Genomic DNA, 19,437 nt, shown 5'->3' on the forward strand with positions numbered 1-19,437 from the left:
CCTTGAACAGGATTAGACACTACAAGTGGCAGAAGAGAGGGAACAAGATGGGAGCCTACCATAGAGGTCCTCTGAAAGACTCCATCCAGCAGGGGATTGAAGCAGATGCAGAGACTCACAGCCAAACTTTGGGCATAGGGCAGAGAGTCTCATGGAAGAAGGGGGTGAGGTGATAGGACACAGATGGGACAGGAGCTCCACAAGGAGACCAACAAAGCCAAAAAAAATCTGTGTCTAGGGGGGCCATCAGAGACTGATGCATCAATCAAGGACCATGCATGGAGAGGACCTAGACCCCTTGCTCAGCTGTAGTCCATAGGAAGCTCAGTCTCCATGTGAGTTCAAGAGTGAGGGGAGCAGGGGCATGACATGGACTCAGTTGCCTGCTCTTTGATCACTTGCCCCCGGTGGGGCAGCCTTGCCATCCCACAGAGGAAGAGGATCCAGGCAATCTTAATGAGACTTGATAGGCTAGGGTCAGATAGTAGGGGAGGAGGACTTCCCTTTCAGTGGACTAGGGGAGTGGAATAGGGGGTGAAGAAGGAGGGAGGGTGGGGCCAAGAGGAGATGAGGGAGGGGGCTACAATCAGAATAAATGATCGCTATCTTCCTCTGTGGGCCACTGACCTGGCTGACTGACAAACAGCCCTAGGATCAGTGGAGCTATTGATATCCTGATGACATACCCTGACCAGATGCCGCCTGAGACTCCATGGTAAAGAAGAAATGCGCATCTCAGACCCACAGGCTAATGGAGTACACCAGAGGGAAAGGTGACTTTCTCAGGAACAATGGACAGGTCTCTAATAAGTGACCTTCACCAGGTTGCTCAGCAGAAGCTCACGAAACTTTCTGAGTTGCTTAGACCAAGGTATGTTATATACACTGGAAAGCCTAGTGTGTAGACCCAGATGCCAGGTGTGTACTCAAGCAAATCCAAATTAGAGACCGCCTACCCAGAAAGAGGTCTAAATAAAAGGCCAGCACCTTGATGCACTCTGGGAAACTGGCTTCACCAGGATCCCACCTGCCATGGGGTCTCGCTAGTTGCTAGATCTTGCAGTTGCTAGTTTTTATACTTTTTCTGGTTTGGTAAAAGTGTTCCCCACTCACAGGAAACTATTCAAATTGTAGCTTAAAAAGCTTTTCCAGGAACTGGTTTCCTGATTTGGCCTCCCCTTAGCAATGCGGTAGGACAAAGACCTCATTTTCTTAGCCAAACAGTCTCAATTAATAAATAAAGCTTTACAACTTTATTGTGCATCTAGGCCTCAGAGCTCTGGGCAGGTAGAAAGGATGTTAAAAAAAAACACAACAAAAACTAACAGAACTGTAATTAGAGCCCAGAAAAGGGAGGATAGGCTTCCTTCCTTGGCTTTGCTTGGTGCCTGCTGCATCCCATATAGGGAGAGATTTACCCCTTAACAAATTATGTTTGGAAGAGCTCCCCAACTGCCTCATGGCTCCGAGATGACAGCTGGCAGAACTCTCCAGCCATTCCTTTCTCCAGTCACTACAGCACTCCGAAACTCCAGAAAGACCCAGCTGACCTGCGAGTCCAGCACAGAGTCCAATGATACTGTCTGGGTAGGGATGCTAGAACTAAACTGGAAAGAACCCTTCAAGGCGAGCCTCTCTACTTTTATGATGGTGAAAATAGCTGACATTACACCATGGATCCCCCATACTCAGGTCAAGAATGCAGAAACCACAGACACTGCTGCCGAGTGCACTGTCTCTGGACTATTGAAGTTAAGGTCTCCTGGACCCTTACTTCAGGGTCCAGGTTGGCCCCTGGACCTTCCACTCCCTGCCCCTCTATCTCCTCCTGAAACTTTTGTTTGGTATGAACACAAGGTTACGGGCCAACCTCCATTGCCCTCAGGCCTGGACTGTAAACCGGGGAAGACAGATACAGGGAAGGTATTAGCCAGTGTGACTACAGAACAGCAACTCACATTCCATCTTGATTTTTGCTCACTGATGCCCACTTTAAGTGCCTGATTGTACTGAAAAAAGAAAAGTTGAAGGAGTTTATCTTTCCCGATAGGAATACAGAGGTTAAAATTCTATGCATGCTCTGCAGGGTGGGACCCCTGGTTGCCGCAAACAAGGGAGTTTTCACTGCAACAGATGAATATGTATAAAAATACCTCCTCTCAAAAAGTACACAATAAAAAATGTAATCGAGTGGCCATAAAATGAGAAATATGGAAATTCCTTAAAAACACACACACACACACAACACACACAACACACACACACACACACACACACACACACACACACACACACACACATTCTTGTCTTTGGAAAACAGGGAAAATCTGGAGACTCAGACTCTATGCCACAGGAAAAGACTCTGGAGACAGAGTTAATCCTTTCCATCCAGAAATTGATCTGGATTGCTGATTATGCATACGCACCTGGCCCCCTTCATACCACATAGGGATAGGAACTAACCAGACTGTCAGTCCATTGATAGACAAAACTCACCGTGACGGGTGGCAGCCCAGATCAACGTGAGAGGACTTAACAAGGGGATGGAACTTGTCTAATATCCAAACCATTAGCCTAGGCACTTCCGCTTAGTCTTATGCTTTTCATTCTGCCCTGTGGGGTTAATTCATCTGGAAAAACGCAACATCACTGGGCGCCTGAGATTACTTTGTGGGCACGTACCAACGGTTTGACTAAAGGTGTCTCTTCTGATGCTTTCCAGAGTAAGCAGACAGGTTGATCAGGACCTAGACGCATTAAAAGTTTCCATTTCTGAATCAAAACAACAGTCAGATTCCCTTGCAGAAACAGCTCTACAAAGTTGGAGCAGCTTAGACTTACTTCTCATGAGAAAAAGGAAACTATGGATTTATGAGAAACTTGTTGTTTCTATGCTAATTGTTCAGGAGTAATTAAAAAAAAATCTTGCCATGGTTGAGACAAAAGCCTTAATCAGATAATTGGAGCCAGCCCGTGTTCTACTGTTGCCTGCAGCTAACTACTTTGCTATCAGCACTGGCTGGGCCTTTAACTCTCACTCTAACTGAATTACTGGCAGGGCCCTGTAATTGGCATCGAGCATATCAGATTACAACATGTTTCTCAGAAATGCTGACTGTGCATAACAACAGGTTTCATTACGGTGTAGTTGGAGCATTTTCCTGCCTCTTGTTGCTGGCGCGTTTCTCCTCCTCATTCTATCCACCTCACTCCTCCAACTCCCCCTTCTACTTCTATGCTCTTCTTCTTGGTGACCCAGTGAGTTTCATTAATGTTGTTGGCATGCGTGTGGGTACGGGGTTATTTCTAGAACTGGACACCTCACCATTGGCCACAACACTTAGGAATGTCTCTTCTACCGTTAACTGCCAACATATCTTCAGGGAGGAATTGGGTTTCGTCACGCTCTAAGGGATGTGGTGTCTCGGGAGCTCCCTCTCTCAGCAGATGTTGATGGGTTAACCCTGCACAGGTCTTGCTCGTGTGACCATAGCGTGTAAATGTCAGGCCATGCCATGCCCTGCCCACAGTACCCAGCACTACACCTCATCCTGATGCTTTTACTTTCTTTCCTCCCTTCTGCTGTGACATTCCCTGAGCCTTGGAAGGTGAATGAACATCTGGTTATCCTTTGTGACCTGTTATGAGTCTCTGCATTGTCTAACGGAAAAATAAACTTCTTGGAATGTCAACATTTTGACACAAAGCTAAAGAAGAGAGTCTACTTCACAGAGCAAAAGGAAGTGTCCAAAAATCAAAACCAAAACCAAACCCTTCAAAACAAACTAAATTAACCAACCAACCAACCAACCAACTGAAGAAACATGATAAGTGAGTGGAATGTTCATCCCAAGAGCTAGACTCTGGTGGTGTATTTCTCTATAATGCTGGTCTTGTTTGATCACACCCACGATTCTTAACTGACCAACGCACGCTATCCTGACATCCTACAGGCACTGTTTTATTGTTGACAGAATTGTGTCACCTGGAACCAGCTACCTGCTTGTGGGGTCAGGCTCAGAGTGTCATCAGGCTGGATCCCCCTAAGAGAAAACCCCACTGGCTGACGACAGCAGTGGGAATACCAATGTCCCTCGGGAGCACACTCTGCGAAATGTGTTCTCCAGGGTTGTGCTGGACAGTTTTAGGTCAACTTGACACAAGCTAAGATCATCTGAAAGGAGGGAGCCTCAGCTGAGGAAATGCCTCCACAAGATCTAACTTTAGGCCAGTCTGTCAGGCATTTTCTCAATTAGTGATTGACGGGGAGGGCCCAGCCCATTATGAGTGGTGCCATCCCTGGGTTGGTGATCCTGGGTTCTATAAGAAAGCAGGCTGAGTGTGTCATGAGGAACAAGCCTTTATGGTCTCTGCATTAGATTCTGCCTCCAAGTTCCTTCCCTGTTTGGGTTCCTGGCTACCTTTGATGACGAACAGTGCATAAGCCATGTAAGCCCTTTACTCCCCAAACTTCTTTAGTCATGGTGTTTCCTCACAGCAATAAGAACCCTGAGGAAGACAAATACTTCCATAGGCTCCATGTTCCAGATACTAATTTAACAGCCCTCATTTTTGCCTCTTTTTTCACTTCCCTGCTCCTCACCTGTTCTATCATAGGGTCATCTCTCTGAAAACTGCTTTGACCAGTATCTTTGTGTCAGAGCCTGCACCTCAAGTATGGGGCATGTGAACTGTGACACCTGGGGAACTGGCCTGGAGCAAAAGTGAGGTTGAGCTGAGTCCAAATTCCAAAAATCTCATCTTGAGAGCAGCAGGAGTAAGGTTAGCTCCCTTCTGGTTCCAGGTCTGAGTGTCTGACTCACCTCATCCCTCCACCCCCACCTCTGATACCCTCCAGGCAGTCACTTCGTTTGGTGGCCAACTTTCAGGTTTCCTCATAAGGACATGTCCAGCTAGCACCTGGACTTCCTCTTAATGCAAATGAAACATTCCTAACACCCCAGCCCTAGCCAATGATGTCCACCCACCCTGATAACCCCTATAGACTCCTCCAAGCTTTATATAGCCTTATTCCCCCCCCCCCAATAAAACAGAGCTGTATCACCGAAAGGGCTGGGTTGGAGAAGGCTTTTCAGGCATCCACTGCTGGACTGCTAACCTACATGTCCTGCGCCTGCTCACTTCTGTGCCTGGATGCTCTGAGGGAAAGAAGCAGGATCCGGGCTTCAGACCAATACTAGGGGATCCCAGCTAACACGTGACTTGACTTCTGCATTTCTAAGGTCATGTTGGCACATGTGTTGGGGGCTGGGGATGACTGAAATGGTTCCTATGGGGGGAATAATCAAAGTGTGGTGTGTACTGTGTGGTGTGTAGTCTGTGGTGTGTGGTGTGTGTGTATGGTGTGGTCTGTGGTCTGTGGTCTGTGTGTATGCCATAAAGTTGACAAGATGACAGAACTGAATCTTCTTGGCAGCAAGCCCATGGATCACAGTCGCCAGATACAGCACGGTTATGAGAGTGGCTTTGTGGAAAAGGCTTTGATACCTTGAAGATTGGGGTTTGCTTCACTGTGTGAAGCACACACAACCTCACTGGTTTGGTGTAAGTAGAGGAAGAGAGGAGAGGTGGAAGATAAAGGGGTGGTGCTGAAATAAAAGAATGAAAGAGAGGAAAGAAGGAGAGGTGAGATAAAGGAGAGATGGAGAGAGAAGGAGGGAAATGGTGAGAGACGGGGGAAGACAAGGAGGAGGTGCAGGAGGAGGAGAGCAAGTAGAGGACGGGAAGGAGGAGAGGGAGAAATGTGTGCACCAGCCAGATTTAAGGGAGAAATTAGGGGATTGCCAGGCTGTCCACCTCTGATGGTGGCAACTCAGCAGAAAGCTGCCCAGGCTCTGTCTGACTGTGTTGAGCAACCCTAGCTCCACCCCTTTCCTTCCCCACACGGCAAGCTTTTAAAGGGAAGGCTCTCTTCATTGAATGACTGCCACAGTACAATGCCGGGCTTCGGGCTGCTCCTCTTTTGGGGTGAGTGTGAGGCTGAATGGGACAAGGGAGGGATGGCTGGGGTGTGGGCTGGAAATGGCTTTCAGGGAGAAGTGACATTCTTGGAGGGGTCCTGCTCATAGGCTACTGTCTTGGGTCTGCTGTGCACAGCAAATCTCTACTTTGGAGCCCTTTGACAAAGTTCCTCGGCTCGGGGAGATCTTCCTGGAGCTGTTCATTTGGCACGTGCGCACTGTGAGCCATCTCAGTTCTAGCAGTACTGAGGAAACACATGTGTGCATCCAGTGTAAGCAGTGAGGGGTCAGGGGACGATGTAAGGGGGACAGAAGCCCAGGGAGCAGCGGCAGTCCTCCCCTTACCATTGAAAAGCACTTGATCTTTACAGAGTCATTATCACCCTCTTCTCAGAGAGCAGAGCAGAACACAGTAGCTTGCTGGCCTTGGGCAACAGCTCAGGGTGTAAAGTGCCTGCTGTGCAAACAGGAAGACCTCAGTGTGATCCCAGAATCTATTAACAAAGCCAAGCATGCTGCTGCACACTTCCACGTGTGGATCTGGTGGGTAGAGAAGGATGATCCCTAGTCCTGATGGCCAGCCAGCCTAGCCCACTTGGTGGACTCCAGGCCAATGAGAGAGTCTGTCTCTGTATAGTAAAGGTGGATAGTACCTGAGGGATGAAGTCTGAGGTCATCCTCATGGTCTATACATGCCCGAACATACATGTGCATGCTCATTCGCGCTATGCACACACACACTGCACACAATGCAGTATATACACAATACAGTGCATTGCATGTAGCACACATGCAATGCACACACAACACATGCAACACACACTTACACATACAAAAGGAAATACAGTGAACAGGACTTAGTTAATGAGGGGTAGAGCCAGGGTGTAAAATCAGTCCAGCTCTGGTCTCAGTCAAGATGGGTAAACGAATTCAGGTGAATGTGAATTCTGTGAGAAACTCTGAGCCATGGCGGTGCTGTGCTGCAGGGAGCTGGGGAAGACAGTCCTGAGCTGGGACCAGACTGGGGGCTGCAGCTTTCCTTCCTCTTTCCTGTTGCTTTTGTTTTGGGCACCAGTGTGTTTCGCTGAGCTTCCACTTTTCTGGTTTTCTTTCACATTTGCAAGATTTTTTCATTTGTTTAAATATGAAGATTGGAGCCATGGATTTTCTGTTTTAGAGATGAAGTGGGCACACACACATAATCCTAGAGGTCAGAGGACAACTTTGGGTGTTGGGCCATACCTTTTACCTTGCTGAGAAGGTGTCTCCTATGTACACTAGGCTGCTGGGGACTGTGTGGTCTTTGCCTCACGTCTTGCTGTAGGAATGCTGGGATTATGGACATGCTCTATGGTTAATTTATGTGCTTTCTTGAGAGCTGAAATGAGCTCCTCAGGCTTGTGTGGTCAGTGTTCTACTCACTGTCTGGATGGGCATCTGTCTCATCTAATCTCTCTCTAACCGCTCTCTATTCTCTGCCTCTGTATGTATACATGTATGTATCTGTCTATCTACATATGTACCTATCTATGTGTCTATCATCTATATATCATCTAACTATCCATCCATAATCTATCTATCTATCTATCTATCTATCTATCTATCTATCTACCAACTGATGTATGTCAGTTGACAAGGTTCTTTCATAGCATTCATAGAGATGTGGGTTTCCTCCCCAACACTGCATAAGCCAGGTGTATTGGTATATATCTATAATTTTAGCAAGGGTAGGTAGAGGGAGGAGAATGAAAGGGTGAAGGTAATCTTTGACTACATAGTGAGTTTGAGACCAGCCTGGACTACATGAGAGTCTATGTCAAAAAAAAAAAAAGATTTATGATGATGATGACATTGATGAGAGTGATGAAGCATGAAGGTGATCACAGTAACTACACAGGTGGTGACTGTACAGTGGGTGATGGTCATGACTACACAGGTGAAAAAGATGGTAGTGACTACATGGATGGTGATGATGACTACATGGGTGTCGATGATGATGGTAGTGAGTACACACATATCAATTATGGTGGTGACTACGTACAAATCAATGATGATGGTGACTACACAGGGAGTTAAGATGGTGGTGACTACATAAACTCTGAGGCAACCTGAAAGAAGAAGGATCTATTTTGCCTCATACTTTATTGGGGAAGGCTTGGAAGAGTTCATGGCTAAAACTGCTTTCTTCTTGCTAGCCTGTGAAGCAGAGAGCTAAGAAGTGGGGCTGTGATACAAATCTTCAGGCCTCTCTGCAAAGCTTCATCTCTAGACCTCTCCAGACAGCACCGCTCTCTGGTGACCAAGAGGTTAAATACATGATTTTGTGGGTTACATTTCACATCCAAACCACAGGAAACAGATAGTCTCTATGTTTATATATGTTACATGCAGATATGTCTTAAACACAAAAGCACAATAATTTTAATAGCTTCTCGAGAACCAACTTAAAATATCATTGTGTTTTTTACTTAAATATATTTTAATCTGTTCTTTGAGGATTTCATGCATATACTCAGTAATTTTGATCATGGGCAACCCCATCCTACTTCATAACTTCTCTAAGATCCCTTCTCGCTGTGGCCATCCCTAAATGCCATGCTCTACTTAAAAAAAATAATCCACTGACACTAGTAAGTTTTTCCTAGATTCATGTGGGTATAGGGTCATCCACTGGCGCATTCCAGAAGCAAGATGACTCTCTTGCTGACAGGTGTCAACTCTCAGTGGATCCGAAGCTGGGCATGGGGCCAGACTAGACTGTTGGCCGGCTTGACCCTGTGCAGGGTTCACATAGGCGACCACAACTGCCTTGAATCCTTGAGTGCAGTCATGCTTAGAAGACCCGGCTTCTCCCCAGTCTTCCCCAACTCCTGACTCTGGCTCAGGAGCTATTGCAGAAGATGGGCTGCAGAACCATCTTCTATATCTCATGGGATCAAACTGGTCACTGTGGGATCGCAACTTCATGGGAGAGCAGGATGGGTAATTTTAAGATTGTATATTAATTTAGTTAGGGTTACTATTGCTGTCATGACATACCATGACCTACAAAGTGGATAAAGTGTAATTAATAAAATAAAATAAATAAAAAAATAATAAAGAAATACCATGACCAAAAAGCATCATAGTTCATCAGTGAAGGAAGCCAAGGCGGGAACTCAAGAAAGAACCTGGAGGGAGGAGCTGATGCAGAGGCCATGGAGAGTGCTGGTAACTGGCTTGCTCAGCCCATTTTCTTATAGCACCCAGGACCCCCAACCCAGGGATAGCATCGCCCACAATGGCTGGACCCTCCCCCACTGATTACTAATTAAGAAAATGCTCTATATGCTTGCCTGCAGTTAGATCTGTACTGGCTGGTTTTGTGTGTCAACTTGACACAAGCTAAAGTCATCAGAGAGGTAGGAGCCTCAGTTGAGAAAATGCCTCCCTAAGATCCAGCTATGTGACATGTTCTCTGTCAGTAATTGATGGGGAGAGCCCAGCCCATTGTGGGCGGTGCCCTCCCTGGGTTGTTGTCCTGGGTTCTGTAAGAAAGCAGGCTGAGCAAGCCATGGGAACAAACCAGTAAGTAACACTCTTCCATTCTCTCTGCATCAGCTGCTGTGTGCAATTCCTGCCCTGTATGCAATTCTCAAAAAGCTAAAACAACAACAACAACAACAACAAAAAACACAAAACAAAACAAACAACAACAACAACCGCAGGAGAGGATTTTAAATATTCTCACACAAAGAAATGACAAATCTTTAAGGGGAAACAGGAGTTAAAAGCAAAACAAGACTCACACACAAAAAGAGACTTGAAAATAGGGACAGGGTTAGTTGGTAAGGAGAGGGTCGACAGGTGTGTGGGGGGGATAAAAGCGGACCATGACAGGGGGCCTGGACACAGTACAGAGCACACAAGTCAGAAACTCACAAATATGCAAACCACCTCCACTAGCAACACCATCAAAATGTAGGGCTGGAGAGAGGCCTCCACAGCTCCGGGCACCAACTGTTCTCGCAGAGGATCTGGGTTCCCAGCACCCACGGGCCGCTCACAACCGCCTGTAACCTCAGTAGCAGGGGATCATTCTAGCTTCTGCAGACACCGTACCCCGTAAAAATCCCCAAGAAAACAAAGAGAGTGGAAATCTGGAGCACTCTGTGAAAGATTATGCAAAATGACCCGGCTTCCTCAGCGGGGGTTCCCATCCAGCTTTGTCTAATGGGTTCACAGGTCAGGCAAAGCTGAGGTTAATTTTGTTGGTTAAGCAGAACCAACTTTTCAACAGTTCATGCCTTTTCCTCCCTCTCTTTTCACAGGCTTCAGCGGCATACACACATGGGGGATGACCACACTCCCCACACTGGGACAAACTCTTAGTGGTAAGTTAGCTGAAGAGAACAAATGATTAGTCTGAAAGAATTTTTTTTGTTTTTGTTTTTGTTTTTTTGTTTTAAGAGCTCCCGTGTCCCAGCTGATGAGCTTTTGTGGGCCTGAGTTACAGACAGAAGCAATGGGAGGTATGTCCCCTGGACATTTCCTTTGTGCTCTGAAATTACTGTGCAACCAGGCAAGCTATGTAACCCCTCTGGTCTTCAGTTCCCTTGAGAATGGGCTTTAGAGATTTGTGTGCACATGTCACCAGCTGCTGTGAAGCCTCTCTTCTGATAAAAGTCCTGTTTCAACCATATTCTGAAGTCTTTTAAAAATTATTATTATTACAATTTTTCAATTTTAGTTTTTATTTATTCATTTTACATCCTGGTGGTAGCCCCCTCCCTCCTCTCCTCCTGGTCCACCCTCACTCTCTGTTTTCCATATCCCTCTTCCCCTACTCCTCAGAGAAGGGGTGTCCCCCTCACCCCAGAATATCAAGTTGCATCAGGACTGAACACATCCTTTCCCTGTGGCCTGAGAAGGTAGCCTCTCCAGAAGAAAGTGATCAAAAAGCAGGCAACAGAGTTGATGTCAGAGTCAGCCCACGTTCCCCTTACTAGGGAACTTGTACAAAGATTGAGCTGCCCATTGGCTACATCTGTGGCAGGGGCCTAGGTCCAGTCCATGCATGGTCCTTGGTTGGTGCTTCAGTCTCCATAGCCGCTCCTGGACCCTGGGTCCTTCTATCCTTCCCCCAACTCTTCCACGAGGCTTCCTTTGCTCACCCAATGATTGGCGATCGGTCCCTGCGTCTGTTTCCATCAGGTGCTGGGTGGAGCCACTCAGAGGACAGCTATGCTTGGCTCCCCTCTGCAAGCAAGCAGAACATTGTTAATCATGTCAGAAGTTGGTTGTCTCCCCTGGGGTGAGTCTCAGGTTGGGCCAGGCATTGGTTGGACATTCCCCTAATCTCTGCTCTATTTTTGTCACTGAGCATCTTGTAGGCAGGGTAAATTTTGTGTTGAAGTTTTTGTGGGTGGGTTGGTGTTTCCTTCCCTCCACCAGAAGTCATCTCTAGTTAGAGAGGGGCCTCTTCAGTCTCCATTACCTCTGTAATTAGGAGTCTCAGCCGGAGTCATCCTCACATCCTCCTAGGAGCCCACCCTGTCATAGGTTTCCAGCTTGTCACAGACAAGTCCCCTCCCAAGGTTTCTCTTCTCTCTGCAAGTACTCTCTCCTCCCCCTACTCTCCCTGATATTGAGGTCTGATATCGAGCCTTATTTCTCTCAGTGCTCCATCTCTTACCCTGTTCTTTCTCTTCAACCACTTTTGCTGTCTATTCTATTTCCACTTCCGAGTGGGAATTAAGGATCCTCACTCGTGTCCTCTTTGTTACTTATCTTCTTTGAGTCTGTGAACTGTAGTATGGTTACCTGTGCAATATATATGGCTAAAATCCACTTATAAGTGAGTATATACCATGTGTGTCTTTTTGCTTCTGGGTTACCTCACTCATGATGTTCTTTTCTAGTCTCATCCATTTGCCTGCAAATTTCTTGATTTCCTTGTTTCTAATTGCTGAGTAGCATTCCATTGTGTACATATACCACAATTTTTTAATCCATTCTTTGGTTGAGGGGCATCTAGGTTGTTATCGGTTTTTGGCTAACAAATAAAGCTTCTATGAACATAGTTGAGCAGGTGTCCTTGTTGTATGGTGGAGAATCTTTGGGATATATGCCCAGGAGTGGTATAGCTGGTTCTTGAGTTAGAGCTACCCCCAATTTTCTGAGATAGCGCCAGATTCATTTTCAGAGTAGTTGTACAAGTTTGCACTCCCACCAGCAATGGAGGAGGGTTCTCCTTTCTCCACCAGCATGTGCTGTCACTTGAGTTTTTGATTTAGCCATCCTTATGGGTGTAAGATGGACTCTCAGAGTCATTTTGATTTGCATTTCCCTGATGACTAAGAACATTGAGCATTTCTTTAAGGGCTTCTTGCCCATCCATTATTCCTTTTTTGAGAATTCTCTGTTTAGCTCTGTACCCCATTTTAAAATTAGATTATTTTGTTTGTTGGTGTTTAATTTCTTGAGTTCTTTGTATATTTTAGGTATTAGCCTTTTGTCAGATACAGGGTTGGTAAATATCTTTTCCCATTCTGTAGGCTGCTGTTTTGTTCTACTGACAGAGTCTTTTGCCTTACAGAAGCTTTTCAATTTCATGAGGTCCTAATTATTATTAACTGTTGGTCTTAGAGCCTGAGATGTTGGTGTTCTGTTCAGAAAGTTATCCTCTGTGTCAGTGAGTTCAAGGCTCTTACCCACTTTCTCCTCTAACAGATTTAGTGTTTATGGTTTTATTGGGGACTTTGATCCACTTGGATTTGAGTTTTGTGCAGACTGATAGATACAGATCTATTTGCTTTTTTCTACATGTAGACATCCAGCTAGACCAGCACCATTTGTTGAAGATGCTATCTTTTTTATTGTATGGTTTTGTCTTCTTTGTTAAAAATCAAGTGTCCATCAGTGTGTGGGTTCATTTCTGGATCTTTAATTTGATTTCATTGATCAACTAGTCCATGTCAATGCCAGGACTATGCATAGAAACTACGCAGTTTTTATTACTATTGCTCTAAAGTATAGCTTGAAATTTAGCTATTCTGTTTTTTGTTTGTTTGTTTGTTTTCATATGAAGTTGAGAATGGTTCTTTAAAGGTCTATTAAAAATTGTGCTGAAATTTTGATGGGAATTGCACTGAATCTGTAGGTTGCTTTTGCTTGGATGGCCATTTTTACTATGTTAATCCTACCGATCCATGAGCATGAGGGATCTTGATGTTTTCTGATATCTTCTTCAATTTCTTTTTTCAGAGACTTGAAGCTCTTGCCATACAGGTCTTTGGTTTGCTTCATTAGAATTACACCAAGATACTTTGTATGACTTGTGTTTATTGTGAAGGGTGTTGTTTTCCTAATTTCTTTCTCAGCCCCTTTGTCATTTGTATACAGGAGGGATACTGATTTTTTTGAGTTAACTTTGTATCCAGCCACTTTGCTGAAGATGCTCATCAGCTGTAGGAATTCTCTGGTAGAGTTTTTGGAGTCACTTAGGTATACTATCATATATCTGCAAATAGCGATACTGTGTCCTCTTTCTTTCCAATTTGTGTCCCCTTGATTGATCTCTTTTAGTTGTTTTATTGCTTTGGCTAGGACTTCAAGTTGAAGAGATATGGAGAGAGTGCACAGCCTTGTCTTGTCCCTGATTTCAGTGGAATTGCTTTTAGTTTCTCTCCATTAAATTTGATGTTGCCAATAGACTTGTTGCATATTGTCTTTCTTATGTTTAGGTATGTGCCTGTATCCCTGATTTTTCCAAGATTTTTATTATGAAGGGGTGTTGGATTTTATCAAATGCTTTCTCAACATCTAATGAGATGATCATGTGGTTTTCTTCTTTTAGTTTGTTTATGGTTGTATGCCCAAGATGAGGTCTACTTGGTCATGGTGGATGATATCTTTGATGTGTTCTTGGATTCAGTTTGAGAATATTTTATTGAGTATTTTTGCATCAATGTTCATAAGGGAAATTGGTCTGAAATTCTCTTTCTTTGTTGGGTCTTAGTGTGGTTTTGGTATCAGGGTAACTGTGGCCTCACAGATTGAGTTTGATAATGTTCCTTCTGTTTCTGTTTTGTTAAATAGTTTGAACAGTATTGGTGTTAGCTCTTCTTTGAAAGTCTGGTAGAATTCTGAGCTAAAACCATAAAGTCCCTGCGCTTTCTTTGGAAGGGAGAGTTTTAACAACTGCTTCTATTTCCTTAGGGGTATAGAACTGTTTAAACTGTTTCCCAGGTCTTGATTTAGCTTTGGTAAGTGACATCTTTCAAGACAATCATCCATTTCCTTTAGATCTTCCAATTTTGTGCAATACAGGTTTTTGAAGTAATGATTTGGATTTCCTCAGGATCTGTTGTCATATCCCCCCTTTTATTTCTGATTTTGTTAATTTGGATATTGTCTCTCTACCTTTTAGTCAGTTTGGCTAGGGCTTTGTTTATCTTGTTGATTTTCTCAAAAAATTGGTTCTTGGTTTCAGTGATTCTTTGTATTGTTCTCTATGTTTCTAAGTTATTGATTTCAGCCTTGAGTTTGATTATTTCCTGCTGTCTACTCCTCATCGGTGTGTTTGCTTCTTTTTGTTCTAGAGCTTTTTGATTTGCTTTTAAATTGTTAGTATGAGAACTCTCCATTTTTATTTTTTTTTTAAATGAAGTCACTTAGTGTTATGAACTTTCCTCTTAGCACTGCTTTCACTGTGTCACATAAGTTTGGGTATGTTGTACCTTCATTTTCATTGACTTATAGAAAGTTTTTTCCCCAACATTTTATTTTGTTTTTATTTATTACAATTTATTCACTTTATATCCCAGCTGCAGCCCACTCCCTAGGCCCCTCCTAATCCTGCCCTTCCTCCCTCTTCTCCTCTCCTGCTTCTCCTCCACTGATAGGGGAGGTCCTCCTTCTCTCCTTTCATCTGACCCTAGTCTATCCTGATGTGACTGTCTGCACTGTCTTCCTCTGTGGAGTGGTAATGCTGCCCCCCCGACCCCTTTAAGGGGGAGGTGATCAAAGAGACAGCCATTGAGTTCCTGTCAGAGATAGTCCCTGTTACCATTACTAGGGAACCCACTTGAACACTGAACTGCCATAGGCTACATCCTGCAGGGGTGTTAGGTTATCTCCATGAATGGTTCTTGGTTGGAGTATCAGTCTCAAAAAAGACCCCTGGGCTCAGATTTTTTTGGTTCTGTTGCTCTCCTTGTGGAGCTCCAGTCCCATCCAGGTCTTTCTATCTTCCCTTCTTTCATAAGATTCCCTGCACTCTACCCAAAGTTTGGCTTTGAGTCTCAGTATCTGCTTCAATACCCTGGTGGGTAGAGTCTTTCAGAGGCATTTTGTGGTAAGCTTCTGTCCTGTTCACTGTTTTCTCCCTTTTCCAATGTCTATCCCATTTGTCTTTCTGAATGGGAATTGAGCATCTTACCCAAGGTCCTCCTTCTTGCTTAACTTCTTTAGGTGTACAGAGTTTAGTATGTTTATCCTATATTGTATGTCTAATATCCACTTATAAGTGAGTATATACTATGTGTGTCTTTTTGCTTCTGGGATACCTCACTCAGGATGATCTTTTCTAGTTCTCGCCATTTGCCTGCAAATTTCATGATTTCTCTGTTTTTTTAAAATTTTTTATTTGTTTATATTAATTACAGTTTATTCACTTTGTATCCCAGCTCTAGTCCCCTCTCTCCTCCCCTCCTAATTCCACCCTCCCTACCTCATCTCCTCCTATACCCCTCTCCAGTCCATGGATAGGGGAAGTCCTCCTCCCCTTCCATCTGACTCTAGCTTATCCGGTTTCATCAGAACTGACTGCATTGTTTTCTGTGGCCTGGCAAGCCTGCTCCTCCATTCAGGGAAGGTGGTCAAAGAGATAGCCACTGAGTTCATGTTCCCCTTACTAGGATATCCACTTGGATCTTGAGCTGCCATGGGCTACATCTGAGCAGGGGTTCTAGGTTATATGCATACATGGTCCTCGGTTGGAGTATCAGTCTCAGAAAAGACCCTTGTGCTCAGATATTTTGGTTCTGTTGCTATCCTTGTGGAGCTCCTGTCCTCTGCAGATCTTACTATCTCCCCCTTCTTTCCTAAGATTCCCTGCACTCTTCCCAAAGTTCGTTTATGAGTCTCAGTATCTGCTTTCATACAATGCTAGGTAGAGTCTTTCAGAGGCCCTCTGTGGTAGGCTCCTGTCCTGTTTCCTGTTTTCTTCATCTTCCAATGTCCATCCCGTTTGTCTTTTTGAATGAGGATTGATCATCTTACCCAGGGTCCTCATTTTAGCTCACCTTCTTTAGGTGTACAGATTTTTGTAGGTTTATCCTATATTATATGTCTAGTATCTACTTATAAGTGAGTATATATATTGTGTGTGTCTTTCTGTTTCTCGGATACCTCACTCAAGATGACCTTTTCTAGTTCCCACCATTTGCCTGCAAATTTCATGATTTCCTTGTTTTTCATTGCTGAGTAGTATTCCATTGTGTAAATGTACCACTATTTCTGTATCCATTCCTCAATTGAGGGACTTCTGGGTTGTTTCCAGATTCTGGCTATTATGAAAAAAGCTGCTACGAACATGTTGAACAAATATCCTTGTTGTGTACTTGAGCATATTTTGGTTATATGCCTAGGATTGGTATAGTTGGATCTTGAAGTAGCACTATTTCTAGTTGTCTGAGGAAGCGCCAGATTGATTTCCAAAGTGGTTGTACAAGTTTGTACAAGTTTACATTCCCATCAGCAATGGAGTAGGGTTCCCCTTCCTCCACATCCTCTCCAGCATCTTTGTCACTTGCGTTTTTGATCTTAGCCATTCTGATGGGTGTAAGGTGAAATCTCAGGGTTGTTTTGATTTGCATTTCCCTGATGACTAAGTAAGCATGTTGAGGATTTCTTTAAGTGTTTCTCTGCCATTCAATATTTCTCTATTGAGAAATCTCTGTTTAGCTCTGTACCCCATTTTATTTATTTATTTTTTATATTTTTATTTTTTTAATTTTTTTAATTTTTTTAATTTTTTTATCAGTTACATTTTATTAACTCTGTATCCCAGCCGTGTCCCGATCACTTATTCCCTCCCAATCCCTCCCTCCCTCCCTCATCTCCACCGTGCCCCTTTCCAATTCCACTGATGGGGGGGACCTCCTCCCCATTCATCTGATCCTGTTTTATCAGGTATCTTCAGGACTGGCTGCAAAGCCCTCCTCTGTGGCCTAACAGGACTGCTCCTCCCTTCGGGGGTCTGTACCCCATTTTAAAACTGGATTACTTGAGTTCTTGTTTTTTAACTTCAATTTTTTTTATATATTCTGGATACTAGCCCTCGGTCAGATATAGGGTTGGTGAAGATTCTTTCCCAGTCTGTAGGCTCTCGTATTGTTCTGATGACAGTGTCCTTTGCTTTACAGAAGCTTTTCAGTTTCATGAGGTCCCATTTATTGGTTGTTGATCTTAGAGCCTGTGCTGTTGGTGTTCTGTTCAGGAAGTTGTCTCCTGTGCCAATGAGTTCAAGGTTCTTCCCCACTTTTTCTTCTAACCAATTTAGTGTGTCTGGTTTTATATTGAGGTCTTTGATCCACTTGAATGTTAATTTTGTGCAGGGCGATAAATATGGATCTATTTGCATTCTTCTACGTGCGCACACTTGTGTGAGTGTGACTGTATAGTCCAGACTGACCTTGAATTAGTGAACTCTTGTCTCATCTTCCCAAGCTTGGATTGTAGCACATGCTTCCACAACCTGTGTTAGTTTACCTCTGAGCAACAAAAATGCATGACTTCATTGGCTGTGGGTGCTAACAGGAAGTACATAGAATAGAGAAAGGAATACAGAAAACAGAGGCTTAGGGAAGAGTTGGGCAATTACATGGTTCACATCCCCTGATTTGTACAGTGTTTTCTCTGTCTCTCAAGACTTGGACGTGATCAGGTAGCTATCGTTTTTATTATGGCAAACTTTGGACTTGTCAAAACTTTATATTAGATTTTTATTTCCTTGTGTGTGTGTGCATGCATGTACACACATGCGGCACATATGTGAAGGTCAGTGGGCCGCCCATGAGAGTGGGCTCTCGGCCTCCACGGCATGGGTCCTGGGACTAAATTGGGTGATAAGGTTTGGATTTATCTTCTGAGACATCTGTTTATTCATGCTTTAATTTTAAAACTCCTCGGAGAATTTTTCACATCCGTACAGTGAAGTACAACCTCGTCCATCCTGCTTCCCCTTTCAGATCCTAAGATCCCATCCTGAAACACAACCTCCCAACTTCAGGTGTTGTCCCTTTCTAAAATAACCCACTAATAACAACCGGGGTCCCATGTAGTCCAATTTGGCCTCTCACTCACCATGAACCCATTTTTTTTTTTAATTTACTTTTTGAATGCTTCCATCTTCACCTCACAAGTGCTGGCATGACAGGAGTGTGCCATTATATCCCTTGCTCATTTATTTTCTTCTGAGAATTATGTTCTTTAAAAAAAAAAAAGCATCACCTATTTCTTGTAGGACTTTAAAATGGAGATCTGTTGAAGATGATGGTGTTGCAACTGCCCAGATGAAAGAGTGAGGATGGGGCCAGCTTAATAGCAGGACAGCATGTACAAAGGTCCTGGGGCAGCAAGGGCCTTGGTTGTTAGGACCGGGCAAGCCGTGAGCTGGGGAGGTCCGAAGGTGCCTAGCCTCCCAGGACAAGGTCCTTATTTTGATTTTGGGAAGCTTTGAAGTTTGAGAGATTTAAGATAGAAGATCCCGGAAGTGTGCAAAGAGGCCATTGCAGGGAAAGAGGAAGCGAGAGAGATATGATTCGAGGAACTGTGCGCGGGTGGAAACAGGGTGTAGACAGCAGGGCTTGGAGGCCGTCTCTCAGGACCGGTGTGGCCAGAACGCATGTGAGAAAGTAAGAGCCGCTGTGGTCTGTCTTCCAGGTTTAGGGCCCCCCACCCCCACGCACACACACCCACCCACACCTAAACATATACCCTGGAGAGTAAAAGGCAATTCTGTCTAGAGAGGATGGGGTTGGCAGTGCCTCCTCCCTGATTTTACATTGCACCACAGAGCCGAAGTTAGGCAAACAGCGTGTTGTTGGCATAAGAGCTGTTTCACACCAATACCAGCATCCATTCCATCCATCACTCATGTCAGCATCACTTTCAGAGCCGGAATTCCAGGCTCTTCCTGTTCCTGCCTGAATCATACTGGTCTCGTCACTCACGGGAACCGGCCAATTGCTCTGCCTCCAGCCATCTTGCTTCTGAATCTCTGAAGTTCGTGATTCCAGAAATCGGGGAAGAGTTAGTAAAATTCTCAGCATGCTTCTGCTATCAAACTCCCACCATGGCTCCCATTGTTCACCTCATTAGCTGCTTCACCCATTGCTGTGCAAGAAGCAATGCCCAGCAAGAAGCAACCCGAGGGAGGAAGAATTGATTCTGGCCCCTGCTTGAAGGGATG

At 44.5% G+C, this 19,437-nt stretch overlaps 1 protein-coding gene across 5 annotated transcripts in view; it reads left to right on the plus strand.

Moving 5' to 3' along the window:
- Window positions 1–5,887: 5,887 nt before the first annotated feature.
- Adgre1 (adhesion G protein-coupled receptor E1) overlaps window positions 5,888–19,437 on the plus strand; it is an 88,113-nt gene continuing 74,563 nt past the window's right edge. For 4 of the 5 annotated variants that reach the window (XM_021663624.2, XM_060371343.1, XM_060371344.1 and 1 more), the window contains exons 1-2: window positions 5,888–5,988; window positions 10,292–10,354. In XM_021663624.2, the coding sequence (XP_021519299.2) occupies window positions 5,958–5,988; window positions 10,292–10,354 (94 nt within the window). In that variant the 5' untranslated portion in view covers window positions 5,888–5,957. Of the gene's footprint in view, window positions 5,989–10,291; window positions 10,355–10,430; window positions 10,493–19,437 lie in introns of all 5 variants that reach the window. The other variant, XM_060371342.1, reaches the window with a different exon arrangement.

This window comes from Meriones unguiculatus, chromosome 17, assembly GCF_030254825.1.
Source record: "Meriones unguiculatus strain TT.TT164.6M chromosome 17, Bangor_MerUng_6.1, whole genome shotgun sequence".
NCBI classification, from domain to species: Eukaryota; Metazoa; Chordata; class Mammalia; order Rodentia; family Muridae; genus Meriones; species Meriones unguiculatus.